Source organism: Balearica regulorum, chromosome 4, assembly GCF_011004875.1.
Source record: "Balearica regulorum gibbericeps isolate bBalReg1 chromosome 4, bBalReg1.pri, whole genome shotgun sequence".
In the NCBI taxonomy this organism is placed as follows: Eukaryota; Metazoa; Chordata; class Aves; order Gruiformes; family Gruidae; genus Balearica; species Balearica regulorum.
Window position 1 is genome coordinate 46060119 of NC_046187.1, and position 17945 is coordinate 46078063.

Below are 17945 nucleotides of genomic sequence, written 5' to 3' on the forward strand. Positions count from 1 at the left end.
GATAACAAAGGAAGAGAATAATAATAGTAATAATAATAATAATCATATATATAAAACAAGTGATGCACAAATGCAATTGCTCACCACGTGTGTAAGGGAAAAACAAAACCCGGTGCCCAGTCTGTTTCCAAGCAGCAATCCTGCCTCCCAGCTAGCTTCCCCAGTTATATCTGGAGCATGATGTCATATGGCAGGGAATATCCCTTTGGCCAGTCTGGGTCAGCGGTCCTGGCTGTGCTCTCCCAGCTTCTAGGGCACCTGGCAGGGCGTGGGAAGCTGAAAAGTCCTTAACTTAGTGTAGGGACTACAACTACCTAGCAACAACTAAAAACATCAGTTCGTTACCAACATTATTCTCATCCTAAATCCAAAACACAGCACTATACCAGCTACTAGAAAGAAAAATAACAATGTGAGCCAAAACCAGAACAAGTGCTTAGAATGTCGGTGATGACAGCCACCTGGGCATAGCCATGGGTGAGCTCCTGGTAGTGGCTCCGTGGTGAAAAGAGAGATTTGTGTCTCAAGAGGTGTATTCATATTGCAAGATGTTGTATTTCTCATCCCCAACTCCCAGTCAGTCCTGTGTAAGCATGCTTCAGGGCTCTGGCTTTGGTTATTGAAACGTTAGCAGAATGATTCTTTTTTGTCTGTCCTTTTCGGAAGAGGTGAAATAAATATCCTGTAGAGAGAGGCTTCTGTTTTCTTTGAAGGTTACCACTATGCATGCTGATGCATCTAATGATCAGTCTGCACTGATGTATGTGGAACTAATGCTATAATTAAGAAGAAACTACTGCCAAGCTGTGGTACATATTTTTGAGAAGAAGGAAGCGCTTCTGAAGGAAGCTGTAGGCACACCTATACTTGTTACAAATAATAACACCACAAAAATATCATTTGTTGGACAGGTGCATGTCTACAGTAATTTACCTTCCCTGCAGTAAATTTGTTAAAAGCCTGCCCCAGGTAAATGAAATCCATAGTTTATAATGTGCAGTCACAGCCAAGCCAGACAGTGATTTGGCAGTACTTAATAACCATAGTTACCTTCCTTGCATTCCTAAAGAGTCTACTTACTATTCAGTCAGTCAGATCAATGATGCCCTGTCCCTGGAAACATTCAAGGTCAGGTTGGGTGAGGCTCTGAGCAAACCTGACCTAGTTGAAGATGTCCCTGCCCATGGCAGGGGCGGTTCAACTAGATGACCTTTAAAGGTCCCTTCCAACACAAACCGTTCTGTGGTTCTATGAATGGTTGTCTTGGTTTAGGAATAGAATTGTATTCTAGTTTAAAAAGTTTTTACTTTGTACTAAGAATGACCTACACATATATCAACACTGAGGTTTTCTGACTAGTTATATCACGAAAGATGTATTTGTATATGAAGATGCTTTATGTCTCTGTTATGTACATTTTCACAGTTGAATCGAAGTGACAGCGACAGCTCAACGCTAGCCAAAAAGTCTCTGTTTGTGAGAAATGCCACAGAACGGCGGAGCCTAAGAGTTAAACGGGTATGTGCTACGTTACCTGGATGTGGTTTAAAACAAAGTATGTGGAGAGAGGGAATGATAAACAACTTAAGCCATATGCTTTATTTCAAGTATATCAGCAAAAGCAATGCAAGTACCACTTGTTAGACCTGTAGTTTCAGGTTGAAATCAACACAGTGGTCTCAGTCCTATGTCTTCCCCCACCAAAAAAGCTGAAGTTGTTCTAGTTGTGGCCGATGCCAGCAGCAAGACGCTGGTGCTCAGCATCGTGACATTGAACTTCAGTGCGTTACTGTCAGAGGGATCTGGGTTAAAGAACCCAGATATTACAAAATGACCCAAGGTGGCTTTTGCTGCACAAAAAGCAACACCAGCAACATATCTTGAGCAAATTTTAGTGGAAATTTCAAGGATTCAGATGTTCTTTTAAAGAGGATTTATTCTTCTAGGAGTGTTTTGAGTAGCAAAAGGATTGAAGGACACGAGTAAGATTGTATTTCTCTTGCATGTTCATTCTTATATAAGTTGAGAGACTTAGGTTTTAATCTGGATTGTAACTAAAAAACCACTTCTGCAGAAGGATTGTTTCCAGGTAGCGGGATTACATTTGGCATAAGAAAGAAATACTGATTATTCTGGGATGGCTTCTCCTGCCTGACTTACTCATGTGAAAAGTCACTGTGAAAGGACAGTAAATAATGTGAAATATACTAAAGAAATGCATGTTTACAGAGTTCATAGCTATGTGTTTGCTTAGGCCTTGAAAAAGCAAATGTTTATAAAAATAAATAATGTAGTTAAAATCTATGGGGAAGTCTGAGTAGTGCTGATCTCCTTGCATTGTGTTGCCCTGGGGATTGGAACATTTTTGTTTGTGTTTTTTAAACCTGTAAATATATCATTGTACAACTGGCTGGAGAAACTTTTGCATTTATTTTTAGCTAGTGACTGAAGAAAAATTCTAGAATAGATGAATTTTTGGACTTTGGATCTTAACAGAGCAGCTTTCTGCTAAAGAAAAAAAAATATTTGACCTCTTCTGACTGTATTATGTCAAACCCCATATTAGCCTCTGTAGATACTAATTTTTTATTGTTCCATCTCCCAAATGCTTCAGCCTGTTTGCCAACCAATCATGCAAAGAGCTACGCAAGAGTGCCCCATCCGCACTTCTCTTGACTTGGAGCTGGACCTCCAGGCATCACGCACAAGACAGAATCGTCTGAATGATGAGCTTCAGGCCTTGCGGGATCTGAAACGAAAGCTTGAAGAAATGAAAGGCAGAGGAGAGACAGACCTTCCCCTGTGTGTGCTAGAGGATGAACGATTCCAGAAACTCTTGAAACAAGCTGAAAAACAGGTATGAGCAGCATACAGATAATGTGTGAAAGAATATGCTTATGCCCCTACCTCTTCTATAAATTTGTTAAAGAATTCAGTCTATCATGTTAAAAACTTTTACAGAAGCTTATTATATAGTGTAAACAATATTTCTTTATTAGTCAATACTACAGCATTTAAACCTAGAATTTGAGGTGGTATTTTTCTAGTGCCCTCTAAATACTTCAGTAATTCAGAGGAAAAATTCTGTTATTTGAAGAAATAGTTGTGGTTGGTGTAGTAAAATAGCATTTACTTCAAAGTTAATTTAAAATTCTCATGTCCCAGCTGTCCTTCTACAAATGTTCATATGCTTTTTGTCCCTCAGCATGAGGTGATTTGTAGTCTGCGCAGAACTTGTAGCCAAAAGATCTTTGTAAGAGGTAAAGAGAGGCAAGGACCATTACTTACAGTGGTAGGGCTGTGTGGGAAGGGCAGTACTTCTGCTGTGGCTTATTTCCTTATGCAGGACACAATTGTTCTAGTTTTGGCAAAGAAAAGCCAAATTCTGTTCTGTGTGTGATGGTCTCTAAAACAAGTATATATTCACTGTTTTCAAACTGCCATAAGATAAGATGGGATGCCCTCACGTGGCTAAAATACAAGAAATAGGATAGCAGGAGCGAGAGGCAACAGTGACAAGCTGGAACATGGAAAATTCCAACAAGATGCATGAATAAATTGGATGTTGTGGTGGTTTTGTTCTGTTTTGGGGAGGGTGGGTTTTTTTAAATTGTGAGGGTGATCAAACACAGGAATAGGGGCCCAACCTCCATGGCTGGAGATACTCAGAACCTAACTGGACAAGACCCTGAGTACCCAGCTCTAGCTTCATAGAATCATAGAATGGTTTGGGTTGGAAGGGACCTTAAAGATCATCTAGTTCCAACCTCCCTGCTGTGGGCAGGGACACCCTCCACTAGACCACGTTGCCCAAAGCCTCGTCCAACCTGGTCTTAAACACTTCCAGGGATGGGGCCTCCACAACCTCTCTGGGCTACCTGTGCCAGTGCCTCACCACTCTAACAGTAAAGAATTTCTTCCTAACATCTAATCTAAATCGACCCTCCTTCAGCTTGAACCCATTACCCCTTGTCCTGTCACTACACTCCCTGATAAACAGTCCCTCACCATCTTTCCTGTAGGCCCCCTTCATGTACTGGTAAGCTGCAATTAGATCTCCCTGGAGTCTTCTTTTCTCTAGGCTGCAGGAGGTTGGAGCAGATGCCCTCTGGAGTCTCCTTCCCATCTATATCTGTCACTGTACATCAGGTTTCAATGAGGGGAGGTTGCTAGTGACATCCAGGAGAGATTTGTACTCTTCTGCTATTTATGGTTGATAGAGATGAGTGTTTTGGTGACACCAGTTATTCAGAGTCACAAAAATGGAAAGCAGTTTTAACAAGGTGCAGAGGACCTCCTAATATGTAAGCAACAGTTGTTTGGGTGGTTTTGGTTTTTAAAAAAGCTAAATGTCAGTAAATAGCCTCATGTAGAGGAGGGAAGGGATGATCCTCATATTTACGTGTACAGAGCGGAACTGTGAATTAGGAATTAGATACTCTGGATAGAAGAAACAAAACTATCATAGTCAGCAGATGTCAAAAAGCAAGTAAGACAGGAATTACTAAGAAAAGAAATTGGAACAAAACAAATCATGGGTTTATGATATAAATACATGTTATGCCTTTAACTTAAGCATTGTTCAGTTCTGGTTCCTCTTCTTAAAGTGGATAATGAAACTACAGAGGGTTGACAAGGATGGTCAAAGGAGGAAACAGCTTCCATGTAAGCAGTGGCTAAGTAGCTACAACTGAAGTCCATAAAACCATGAGTGAGGTGGAAGACAGCAATTAATCGTTGTCTTTTATAATACAGGAAGCAGGGAATTGAAGAGGTGGCAGGTTAAATGCAAGCAAACATAGCACAACGTTTAGAAGCTGTAAAAATTGTTTTCCACAGAACACTGAGTGCTGCAAGTTTGCATAGGTTCAAAAAGCAGTTAGATACATTCATGGAAGAAAAATCCATCAGAGGTCATTAACCATAATGGTATCACTTACTTCAAGAAGTCCTTGACCATCTGATAGCTCAGGAAACAAAACCTTTTCCTAGTATGTTCTGTTTATGCCCTGTTCTGTCCTCTCTATCTTCCTGTCTCTCTTTCTTTGGCATGGTGGCGTTCTGTAATCGCTATAAAATATTACCCAAGTTTAGGCTAAGCATTGACAAGTGTTGTGACAAACCCTTGGGCAAAATGGGATGAGACAGCACAACATTTAAACATCACACAGTGTAACTGTGTGGGGTTTTTACCACACAAATTCATTGTATGAATTTGATCTTTCTAAGTTCTAACCCATAAAAGTAGTGGGCTTTATAATAGAGGCATAGCTAAATTTATTTAGAAGTTAATAGTTTATATCTAATGCTGGATGCAGAATAGAAATGTTAATTTTTAATTGTTTATTTAATTTAAAATTACACCAAATCTAAAGCTATTCCCACTGGAGTATGTCTCTGCAACATTTTATATTATAAATCCTTTGGATTTGTGCTTTCTTATTTCATCTGTTTCTTTCAAGGCAGTAGATAGGTTTGTCATATTTTATATCTCTGATGTCAGTGATCAACACCATGATATACACCGTGATGAGGAATAAGGGTAATAATATATGTTCCTAAAATACATGCAGGCTGCAACACAACATGTAAGTCCTCTTTTCCAAGCTAAAAGAACAATGATCACAGCCAGTTCATCTCTTCGAAGAGTGCTTACAAAGTTTCTAGAAATATTTTTACCCTTAAAATCATTGCCGCCTTCCCCTGTGGAGCTGAACAACTCTGAGAATGCTGTACTCTGCTGTCAATGTTTCCTCTTGAGTTAGCAAAACACAGCAGCCTAGAGAACATTGTCATAGATTATTTTTTAGATCCTGCAGGCATTATAATGGTGCAGACTAATGCAGCAGCTGGAAGTGCCAGAGAAATTGAGTCTCAAGTGAAAAATGAAACCACAGATGTGGGGGATGTTGAAAATCAGTGGCTGCTTGCTAGCACACAGTTACTCTGCTTGAAGCCAAATACACAGACTCCATATCTTCCCTTCCTACCACACCTTCCTACGTACAGCAAGTACGTAAAGCCCGCTGATACCTGCAGATCAGAAAACAGTAGTTGATTCTGCGCACCAGAAGCATTTTCTCTTGTTTAGATTGCATTTTTGTGAGAAATCGTGCAGTATTTCAAAGTTTGAGTCTTAAATCATCATACAACTAAGTTTTCAGATACGTACTGTCTGTCCTCTGAAGTACTTTGGCTTTGTGTCCAAAAGAGATTCCTGTGAATATCTGTAAAGATCTTTATTTCTTTTCAGTACATCTTCTCTGTAGAGGTAATCTGTAATTATGTCATTAATACCACAAATATGTCCTTGTTCAGTGTGTTGGGGTTTAGCACAGTTACCAGCTTTTCTTTAGATTCACTTTCTTCTACACAAAAACTACAGAAGAACAAGACAGGAATTAGTGTTTCAGCTTTAATTTTGATAGTGTTTCTTCTTTATCTCATGCTTAAGCCAAGCGCAGATTCAGAGATTCCTATCTGACACTTATTTTTGGCACTTACTGAACTTATGGCAAATGTATTAGTGTACTTTTCTGCATTTTGTATAGATGGAGGATTCATTATCTTTGTAAATCACTCAAGAAACATGATGTAACTATAAACCTGATTGTGTACATACCTTATCACGTGCATACTCTTAGAGACATTGGGCTGAAATCAAAGTTTTTCTTGAAAGCATCCTGAAAAAAAAAAAAGGATTACAAAAATGAAAAAGGAGTATATGGTAATAGTGTTAAAACAAATAAGTCATCTATGCTGCTAACCTGAAATGCAGCAGTCAGAAGAATCTCATGTGTAGGTAGGGAAAAGATAAAATTAAGAAATTTTGAAATATTGTATGTTTAGTGCTTTGATAATAAATATTAACTAGGGGAGCTGATAAACATTATGGCTAGTGACATATGTAAAATTAATACATTCCCAGTTGTAGATTGCAAATTTACATTCTCTAATAACAAAACCAATATTTATAGGTTAATTTCATTTTAAAATCATAGCTATTTTGGATTTGGGGGCTGAAGAAGTTAACAGCAGTACAAGCTGACTGGATTTTGAGTGAGTTTGTGAAAGAGTGGTGCTCTTTCATGTAAAACACTTTCATATAAACCAGTAGACAAAGGGTACCACTATCCTGCTGTGAACAGATTTCTATAAATACCTGCTATGAAACTGACAGTATGGACTAACTTTTTGAATTTGTTTTATTGTTTGGGGAGTCTACTGGGCTAAATTCAGACCTGGAGATGTGAACTCCTAAGTTACAAACTAACTGTGTTTTAATTTGAGGTAACAGAACAGCATTTTCAAGTCCCAGTGCCTAAAATTAAGCATCAAAAATTGTTTAAGAACGCGAACTGCTTCTATTAAATCTTGATGGCTGGCAAAATCCAAAATGCAGTAAATAACACTTGTCTGACAGTCCCTGCAGTCTAGAAGTGCACACAATGGTGTGCAAGGTGGCATTGCCTGTGCCATGCACCCCACACAGGATAGGGGTGATAATGTATGTGCTATGGGACTCATCTGCATATGAATGGTGGCTGTTTCTCTAAGAAATCCAGGTGACTGCCCACCTAAAAAGAGCCGCTGCTCAAATTATTGGGCATTCAGAAACTCTTGATAAAGCTTTTTTTTAAAAAAAAAACAAAAACCACACAACTCTTAGTAGCAGTCTATTGCCAAAATGGCAGGTGGTACAGCTGCGCAATTGTCCTGTTGATGTGGCAGAGCTTGGAAAAGACATCTGTAATACAGCCAGCAATACTGAGGTACGGAAATACTCTTAACTTACTGGTGGGTTTGTAGCTGCTCAACAATGGTCACATCAAGAAAGATCCTTGATCTCTCATTACTACTGGTGTTCTGTTCACTCGCCTTGGCTTTTACACTGCTGCAATGCAAATGAAAGAGGTGAGTCCCATGTGAAAAACAAATGTCGCATCATGAATAAAAGCACAAGAGTTCATAAATATGAACTTTGCTAACAAGGTCAACAAAACTTGAAAGTGTATTTTGAGAGCACACCTTTGCTATTTTTTTTGTCTGTCATTTTAGATTAGGTATAGGCAGCTTTCCTGAGAGCTTTCATATTAGGAGATACAAGTATTTTACATGGGAAAAGAATCGCTGTCTCCTTGTTCCAAAAAGATATTTGGATAGACATTTGTTCATACAAATTTGGGTATTTTCTAACTATAGCCCTAAGAAATCTCTCATCAAACTTTATAACACGTAATAGCCACCTGTGATGGCATGGGATTTGCTTTATCAGGATTTGCTTTATTATTTTTTCTGCTGTCTTACTTCGTGCCCCTGACTGAGGCTTGTGATGTCAGTCTTTTGTCTTGCTGACCCTTTGTATAGAGATTTTCATAGAAAGCATAGAGTCATTTAGGTTGGAAAAGACCTTGAAGATCACTAAGCCCAACCATAGACCTAACACTGCCAAGTGTTGAATGTTGTGTCTTTGAAATGAGTAGTTGTTCACTATTAGCATAACACAGTTGTTTTTTCCCCACTTACAGGCTGAACAGTCAAAAGAAGAACAGAAACAAGGTTTAAGTGCTGAGAAATTGATGAGGAAAGCTTCTAAGGATGTATGCCGGTTACGGGAGCAGAGCCAGAAAGTGCCACTGCAGGTGCAGTCTTTCAGGTATGGCCTGTTCTGCTTTTCATGCTCTTTTTAACACAGTGAAGTAACATGAATTATTTCTAAATATAATCAGACGTGCCCTGTAACATCGGTCAAAAATCCACACGCCTTGGAATTGCAAGAAACATCATACGTTTCTAACAGAGCTCAAAGTTGGAGTTTCAAAGGACCGGACCTCTGTAACTTACTCATGTGGCAGAAGTGGCAGCTGCGTGGTGGTGGTGAGAAAGCAGAGTGAAAAGCATCAGACCACTACATGGCATCCGCTGTGGGCAAGCATATGTGTGACCATTGCTGTGGCTCACCTCATCCACTGCAGATTGACAGTAGGCTTTAAGTAATGGGATCTTTTCTGGTGAGGGCAGGTACCAAAAGCAAATAGCTCCTCAGGAGAAGAACAGTATACATCTCATCAGGAAGGTGATTAACCACTACTTGTGCCTTGCTCAATGCTTATTGTTATTAAAGGGATACCTTGAATCCCTCCTCCTTTTTGTTTCCATCCTCCTTTTGGTTGTGGGAACAACAACCGATTACATGGAGCAATTAATCAAGTGTTCTTGCTTAGTATAAGCCAGAATGAACACTTTCTGTCTCAAACCTTAGTCCTAACTGGTTTGAATTCCTAAAAGGCTGGGCAGCAGGTTACAGGCTAGCAGCCCAAAGGCCACACTTCTATACCAAAATAAATGTAAAACTGTTGATTAAAAAATATAATGTTTACTCTTCCACATAGAAGCGGTACTGCAAGCTTATTTAATCTGTTTTGTCACTAACACATGTTTTTAAAGTTTGATTTCTGAATTCCTGTAGAGGAAACTTAAGTTAGCTGTTAATATGTGTGAGGACTTTTTTCCCTTTTTTGACCTATTGTGAGCAGCTTGAGAAGTCCGTAAGCCCAGAAGGGCCTGTGAGGCAGATGTTGCAAACCACAACTGCAAGTGATGCAGAATCAAAGCAAGAGAGAAAGGAAAGGGGTACCTCAGCAAAGAAGCAATACAGCTGAGTTGTTTATCTTCAGTATGAAAGTTAGAGCGTCTTCAAACAGTTTTCACTTTTTGTGCAAGTCTGGAGAAAGTTTTGGTCAGTGCTGGTCATTTAACAGTCACCACAGACAGACTGCTACACCAGTTTACAGGAACAAGTAATGGTGCTCAAGACATCGTTCCCCTGCAAGAAGGGTATCGTAAGACTCTATTCTCCTTGATCTCCTAATCACCGCACAATTAGCCGAGGAATCCAGTTTACTGTTCCTGATGGGAACTCAAGTCTCACCAGTCAAAAACATGGTTTAGTCGACTGGACAAAGAGTTGCCTCCTAAGGCTGAATTGTACTTGCCCTGCTAGCTGCGCTTGTTACAGTACCACAGCCTCACAGACTAACCCCACAAAGGCATTTTTGAAGCTCTCAAGAAGAATGACTCTTCTGAGCTTTAATTTTTTAAGCCCCCAATACTTATAATCTGCTTTTTAGGCTGCTGGCAGACAAGCTTGTGTAAACTTGTTATGCTTCAGTAACCTCTCAGTTCATAGAAGACAGAAATGGTACAGCACAGGGGAAGCAACTAGAGAATGGGTTGACAATTCTGCTTCTCTGAGTCTTGCCCAGACCCAATTATTTTATTTTTTCCTTTCCCTTTTCCCAAGTCAGGATAAAATGTTTTGCCTTTCACATCCCCCCACTGAAATATCATCATAGACAATTCAGTGACTAGATCAATACGTCAGTCCCATCGTTGCCGTTATTAATGAAATACTGATTTTTTTTTTCTTTTTTCAAAATTGGAGCTGCTTTTTACGTAAGTCTGCCTAAGAAGGGAAGTATGTCGGAATGCTCTGGTAACTGCATTTGTTGTAAATAAATTCACTGTGTATTTTCCTCACTGTATGTTTTCCAAACCTGTATTTTAAAGAACTATGCTGTAACACTGGCAACTGTACAGCAGATGACATTGGAGTCATGCCATAAATAGTAAAATAACAGCTTGTTTTCTTTTCTAATTTCAGGGAGAAGATTGCGTACTTCACAAGAGCAAAGATCAGTATACCAGCCCTTCCAGCTGATGATGTATAATTACGCATTTTCATTGAAGTGTTTTTCCACTTGCTCATCTCTTTTCAGATGAACTTTGTAGTTCCAGTGACCTGCTTTTGAAGATCTTCTATTTTACATTCACTATTGATATGTTTATTTGTAAAATACAGTGAATTGAATTGTTGTATGCTTAAAAAATGGCAAAACCCCCCAACAACCAGAAAACCAAAGTAGATTAATTTTGGTATACTGATGCTGATTTTGTACAGTTTGTATGTATTGCATGTGTGTTTATTTTGTAAAGATGGAACAAAGGAACAAAGGCAGTACTAAGCATGTATCCTGTTGAACTGCACTGTGTTGAGAAATATTATGTTCAACAGATGATTATCTTTTCACTATTTTCATGTGAGCAGACTGTGAAGATGGCTGTTTTGCCATGCAATATTTTTGTACAAGAGTGTGACTTTTATAGTTTAAAGTTAACCACAAGTGTAAGCTCCCTTCCAAAACATCAAGGCTGCCTCCCAACAGCTGCTAATTAGATTTATCACCCATGTTGGAATTTTGTTTCCAAAACCAAATTTCTTCTGGTTTTGTTCTTTAATACTTTGTAGGAAGAGACAGAGTTCGGAGTTTAGTTTTGTGAATGTACAGTACTTTAACCTGCACTAAAAGGTTTCTTGCATCTGCAGAAGAGTGAGAAAGGCAAGGCAGACAAGTAACCCTAAAAACTTATTATAATGACACTACCACAAGGGGCAGCTGCTTTCTGAACTAGAAGCTGAATCAAATTCACAATACCAACATTGACATGGGAATAATTATATCCGCTGTACACTTAAATATGAGAGTTTCTCTGCGTTATTCTTTTGTCCTAGAGGCTGTCGTATTGCCAGCTAGGAATACATGAAAGTGGGTGTTAGGTTTTACAGATACAAAAATGTTTTCATTCAAGTAATTTGCACCAAGAGAAAAATCTGTCACGTACTAACTGGTAAGTAAACCCTTTTTGAAAAGAAAAGTTCCTGACTTGAGGTCTTCACCTATTTCAGTACAATAAATAACATTATTTTTAAAAATACACAGTTGACCTGTTATGCAGTTGAGGGTGCACAAGTTTAATAAATAGATATGAATGGCATGTTTCAATTTGTCTTATGTGACATATTCTGCCAGGAAGCAGCATCAACTTGGATTCATTGGGTAAGAAATCCAGAACATCAGATGTAGATGTTTAAGCAGCCCAGTCTGGGGAGAGCAGTTGGGGTCTGACCTTCTGCAAGTACGGTGTAAGTAGGTGGATATTGCAGCTAACACAATTATTTCATTTTTCTACTTAATATGTTGCACTCATATGTATTTAATTCATTGGCTAACATTTTCTTCCCCAAACAACAAGCCACATATGCATGGACTTCATCTTTCAAAAAGGCTATAATTACTTGGTGAGAAAATGGAAGCAAGTATAACCACAATATGGTAGCAGCTGTCTCAAATTCAAAGTGACAGTTCTGTGAGGAGAGAGGTCTGTGTGACACCCAAGGGTTTCCTTCTGCACAAATACATCAGTTCACTTAAATGTATAGCCAAACATGCTATTTTGGGCAAGATGACTGATTGAACATCCTTTATGAATGCCCCATTTGTTTTATATTTCTTGGGTTTGACATAACATTCAAGTTTGAAAGGTCAATTTTAAAAAAAACAAATCTGGAATTATTTAATGTAGAGGTGAAATGAAGTTTGACAGTTTCAACTTCTCAATTATATAAGTTGTTTGTAGAATGATGTTTAGAGGTGTACGTTATGATTTTTCTTTTATTTATTTACAGTCTTATTTATGTTCTGCTTAATATAGTTCAGTTCTGGCCATAAAAATATTTGACATTAAGGATGCTATTGTGAAAAATATTTAGAGCTGTCTAAATTCTTGCCAGATTAGCTGTTTCTCCTCACATACTGAGCAATTTTCAAAAAAAAGTATCGTCTGATTTGTAAGTGTGAGGTGAGGTCAAAAATGAAAGTATTTCCTGACTTTAGTTTGCAAAACTCATTTTTAAATGACTTAAACATATTCATCCTCCTCATTTTCCAAATTGGTAAAGTAAAGTAGAACATATTTATAGGCAGCTTTAACACTTCTGGATTTGGAGTTTTGGGGGTTTTTTACTAATTCAGATTATTCACACTTGAAACTCAATAGAATAAGCTAAAACAATACATACAAATAAACCCCTATCAGTTTAGAATTATAAATATTACTCTTGAAGTGGAATTTACTCTGCACAGCAGGGTGTAATGAATGTAATTAGTTCTATTTCCAGGTACCAATCTCACTGCAGTTGCATATATAAAAATTTAAGTATTACTGGTACAAGACTATTTAGCCAAATGAGCAAAGTTTAGCAGAAATCATAATAGAACACAAATCAAATAAGATTTTTTTTTTTACTATTGCTATGTTTATACTGTATTAAATATCAAATGCTCAGGACTGAACTAAGTATTTAATCAGGTTATATTTGGAATGTGTTTCTGTTCTAATTTTGTCTGTAAGAGTATGCAAATGCATCACATAGATTAACTTTTGTCTCTGCACTTTCCCTGTGTTTCAGTGATTGGAAAATACATTTTTTTAACAAAGCTCTTTTCTAGACCAGTGTGTTAATTCTTTTATTGCTGTTCTATGTCTTTATGTGCTCTTTGTGGAACCAGATGGCTGCTACAGCTTTTGTCACTGTAAAATCATCGCAATTTATAGAAAGTCTAATCAATCACTGACAAGTCTTAGGATAAGTTCTATAGAAAGTGATTCATGTACTTGAAGTTAGTTCTTTACATTCATTAAGTAAAAACTGCAATAGCAATGAACATAGTCAGCTCTGCACTGGGCAACATCCCAGTATTATTATTCAGAAATACTGCCTTTCCTTAGAGATTATGCAGGGATACATTCAGTCATATATTCACACACACGCGCGTGCATGCATGCATGATGGAGAATCTGGTATGACACGACATTTATGCCTCAAAACATTTTGTTTATGCTAGTGTAAGTGATAGAGGTCCAGGGGATGTCATTCAGGGTTGTACTGTATTAGGGTTTTGTAATGCTGGTTGAACTGGCACTACAACTGCTTCAGAACTTACAAAAAACAGTAGTAGTTTAAAAAAGACATTGTTTAAAGCAGCCCCAGTAGGAGTTCTGCCATTTAAAAGATGGTCAACTCTCTATGCATGCTTAGAGATGAAAGATTATTATACTCACTTATGCTAAGAAAAAACAAACAAACAAATCACACTACAAAACCAAAATCTACAATTGATCACATCTTAGAGAAGTACAGTGGTGACTCAGATCTCCATAGCTCACCAATCAGTGTAATTAAAATTGAAGGTAAGTAGTGATTAAAAGAACTATTTAGTAAGAAACAATCCCTCCCCCCCAATCTTGTAAGCAGTAACCTGTCTGTACAGTAAACCTTTCTTACTCTTCCATTACAGTAAGAAATGTGAAAACCTGATATCTACCCTTTTTTTAAAGTCTTCTACTTCCAATTTCCAGATGTTGATGGGTGTCTTGCATATCTGCCATTGCATACTGCTCTGGTAATTGATGGTCAGATGATAAGCAGATAGGGGAGAGGAGTAGAGATCCTCCGAGAATTATAAAAAATCCACCAAACCAACCACTGAACAGTGCATCCCCTATTTCCCATCTGGGCACAATCTCTGGGAGGTCTTTATCCCAAAATTCCTGGATTATTGTATGGGCAACCCAAGAAACAGGGACTAAGGCCAGAACACCAGACATCCACAGGAGTATTCCTCCAAGTAGTAACAGCTGTTTCTTTAGCTTCTGCTCTGTATTCTCCATCTTTAGGCAGTCCAAACCGAGACTAGAGATTACAAGGCTCAGAAGTCCTAGTCCATTTGCTGTAGATACTAAAATCCTGGAAATCTTGAATTCTAGAGGCAAAGCTAGGAAAGAATCAAAATCTTTACACTGTGTTCCTCCTACATCTTGGACTATACAGGTTTGCCAGAGTCCCATGGTCCAAAGCTCCAGTAGGTTTAAGTCTAAACTGAGATTTTTCCAGTCTGGTAAATAGCTACAGGTACCAGTTAAAATCCATCCTAGTACAGACAACAGAAATCCAACTAACTGTAGACTGCATCTGTAGACCAAGTTCATTTTTAAGCAGTCACAGAAGCTCTAAACTCGCTTTTGCAGCCTCTGTTCTGCTCAATTCTTTGTCATTCTGAACAAAAAAGGTAAAACAATGCTTTATAAAGCATGAAATACCCCTTCCCCTCCCACTTTGTGGTGCCATGTGTGGTGTTTGGGGGACTGGGAGGCAGGGTGATAAACCAGTCGCTGAAGGGAGTGGCCACAGCAGGGCTCACCTTTTGTTAGTTTTGGGGTTGGCTTTTTTTTTCTTTTTGTAAGAAAAATATATACTTTGCTTTCCATCAATCTGCTAACACATTACAGCAGTTCTGCTAGTTTTGGCATCTCACAGTTTGCTTTAAAATTTAAGTTTCAATACATTCCTACTGCCAGCAAGTGAAGGTGTCCACTTTGTAGTCAGTTAAAGATCATTTGCTTAAAGGTCACAGTACCATGTTCTGACTGTGGAAGTGAACAGAGCTTAAGGAGCCTTTGACAGGATGCATTATGCCTCAATACCTGTCTCAGAAGAAGATAGTGTGAGTATTTTTTTACAGCAGCATTTCTCAGCCTGGTTTTGGTGCATACAGAAGGCAGGAGCCAGAAACACTTAGAATAACTTGTATGGGCAGCTTAATGTGCTAGACAGGGAAAACACAGCTGCTTGGCTACAAAGCACCCGCCCCACAACACCCCATGCACAGAGAGACATCTGCAAGGCTTGCTAGATTTTTCAGAAATCTACGGTTTTCTTAGCATAACGCTTCCCGAGCACAGAGAAAAACAGTTTGATGCAATGCATGTATTTAGACTGTTTAGGATGTGAAAACTCTCGAGTTTGTACGTCATTGTATTAGGCAAGTGGAAAATTGCAACAGGGAGTCAAGCTTTGAGGCTGATTTAATTGGTTACATATGAAAAGGAAGCATATTTTGGTTAAAAGCCATGCTGTAAGGGAACATGCATATTCATTTTCAGGATTTTACAGTGCAGTTGAGAAAGCAAAAGCACCTTTTCTGCGCACTCTATGAAAACTTCAGCCTTCTGCTGTGCAACAAAGTTCTAAACAGTTCTGCAGGTGAGAAAACACACCACCTTCCAATACCAGTTATGGAGAAAACAGACATAAGTTTAGGAAATCAGCTAGGTAACAAAGAGTCCTTTGAATTACTACTGGAACAAGCTTCTGGCTTGCACTAGGGTTTTGAAAAGGACAGGGCAGTCTTTCTGTTCCGCTTAAACCCTTCCATTTTAAGGCCTAGTTTCAGTTTCCAAGTGTTGACATTGATCTTGCTGTTCTGCTACTGCATAATGGACCGAAGATAGATGGACTTCAGTTGAACAGACTGTGCAATTAAGTAAGGATCCTCCTAATACAAGACAAAATCCAGCAAGCCAGCCAACAAATAATGCTTCCCCAAAGTCCCACCTGGGAACAATATCTGGTATATTCTCATCCCAAAATTCCTGGACTGTGGAATGGGCAACCCAAGAAACTGGGACAATAGCTGTAATCCCCGACATCCAGAAGAGCATTCCGCCAAACAGCAACAGCCGTTTCTTTTGTTCCTGTTGTCTTTCACCAATTTTCAAACAGTCCAACCCACATCCTGAGAGCAAGAGGCCCAAAAGCCCCGATCCATTGGAAAAAAACATCAAAATCCTAGAAATCCTGAGCTCTGGAGGCAAAGCTAGGAAAGAATCGAAGTCCTTGCACTGCATTCCCCCTTCTTCCTGGACAACACAAGCTTGCCAGAGTCCCATGGTCCAGATCTCCAGTTCGTTCAGTTCCAAATTAAGATTTTTCCACTGGGGTAAGTAGGTCGTGAGACAGGACAGGACCCATCCCAACAGAGAGAACAGCATGCCACTGAACTGCATCATTGGTCGGTAGACCAAGGCCATTATAGGAGCGGAGCCCTAAAAACTTGAGGAGGAAGGTCTCCCCAGCAGTTCTGCTACCTTGAGTGATGGTGGAAGCTATGATGATTTTAGTTCTCTGCTGCCCCAAATATAAGCCCTTGCTATTAACCCTTTGTAGGCTCTGAAACACTTTTTTGTTCTTCCCAAATATAAAGTTTCACATAAAGGACGAAGGACTTCACTAAACCATGAGTTAGGCTTTCCGATAAGGATTTGATCTGTTACCTTCCAATTTGCTTGGTAAAATTATATCCCAATGCCTGATGATTACAAGCCTGAGGATGAACAAAGAGGGCTCTATGACCCCTCACCCTAAAACACAACAGAAATCTTTGTGCTTCAATACGGATTAATTAGATTTTAAGTGGTGATAAAAAGTCAGCTCTGTGTGCAACAGGACTTCATTGTAATAGCTAAATTTGAGATTTCAGGGATGTAAATCAAGGCCTTGTAAAGAAAGGTAGACTGTTTGCCCATAATCTTTATTCTTAGACTTCCTCAACATACATAATGGCTTATCTTCCACTGCCCTGTTTTATGTCCCCAGCACTGTAAAAGACGCTTTGTAAAAGATCCTTATGTTTCACATTTTCTACATTCATTTCTTTTAAAATGGGCTTTGTTTTGACCGACTCTTAAGGGGAAAAGGAGACGGGTATGGTGAAAGTACCGTAGAAAATGAAATCCTAGACATCCCTCCACCATAATGAACCCAGGCAGATCATCAGCCAGCATAAACTTTACCTGCCCCGGGACTTCAGCAACACCATGGTAGCAGCTTACACCAGCTCAGTGTCGCCTTTCCTAGAGCCCACGTCCCAGATGGCACAGAGCATATACACTTAGTGTCTAACAACATTTGGCACTCAATGCTCCCAGGCCAGGAATGCCTAGTACCTTTCTGATCAAAGCAAGATACCATTATGCCATTACCCCACTAGGAACCCCCGCTTTTTTCTTGCTCTCATGTCAGCTACACTTGTGCTTGTCTGCAGGGTCAGCAAGGAGAAGGTTTATCTGCTATTTCCCTCCACAGATGTATCAGCACAGCCTGTACGGGAAGGAGCTGAGCAGCGTGAACACATGCACACGTGTATGACCCAGAGATGTTTTCCAGTCTTTCTTGACTTCATTTCCTAGACGCAATAACGTACCCA

General features: G+C 39.1%; 3 protein-coding genes across 5 annotated transcripts in view; 1 reads left to right on the forward strand and 2 right to left on the reverse strand.

Moving 5' to 3' along the window:
* The window catches only part of WWC2 (WW and C2 domain containing 2), a 103859-nt gene extending 90522 nt beyond the window's left edge, over nucleotides 1–13337 (forward strand). For all 3 annotated transcript variants that reach the window (XM_075751941.1, XM_075751940.1, XM_075751942.1), the window contains exons 20-23: nucleotides 1426–1518; nucleotides 2615–2857; nucleotides 8529–8656; nucleotides 10664–13337. In XM_075751941.1, coding sequence (XP_075608056.1) covers nucleotides 1426–1518; nucleotides 2615–2857; nucleotides 8529–8656; nucleotides 10664–10730 — 531 coding nt within the window. In that variant the 3' untranslated portion in view covers nucleotides 10731–13337. The remainder of the gene's footprint in view (nucleotides 1–1425; nucleotides 1519–2614; nucleotides 2858–8528; nucleotides 8657–10663) is intronic.
* Nucleotides 13338–14232: 895 nt separating this feature from the next.
* Nucleotides 14233–14889, reverse strand: LOC104637141 (claudin-22-like). The gene has a single exon (XM_010304523.1). It carries the CDS (start codon nucleotides 14887–14889, stop codon nucleotides 14233–14235), a length of 657 nt encoding a protein of 218 aa, XP_010302825.1.
* A 1227-nt stretch (nucleotides 14890–16116) lies between these two features.
* LOC104637133 (claudin-24) lies at nucleotides 16117–16770 on the reverse strand. Its single transcript, XM_010304513.1, has one exon. The coding sequence runs from the start codon at nucleotides 16768–16770 to the stop codon at nucleotides 16117–16119; it is 654 nt and encodes a 217-aa protein (XP_010302815.1).
* Between the last annotated feature and the right edge of the window lie 1175 nt (nucleotides 16771–17945).

What these genes read in the sequence shown, in the direction of transcription:
- LOC104637141 (XM_010304523.1), bottom strand. Translation starts at nt 14,889, where the DNA reads ATGAACTTGGTCTACAGATGCAGTCTACAGTTAGTTGGATTTCTGTTG.
- LOC104637133 (XM_010304513.1), bottom strand. Translation starts at nt 16,770, where the DNA reads ATGGCCTTGGTCTACCGACCAATGATGCAGTTCAGTGGCATGCTGTTC.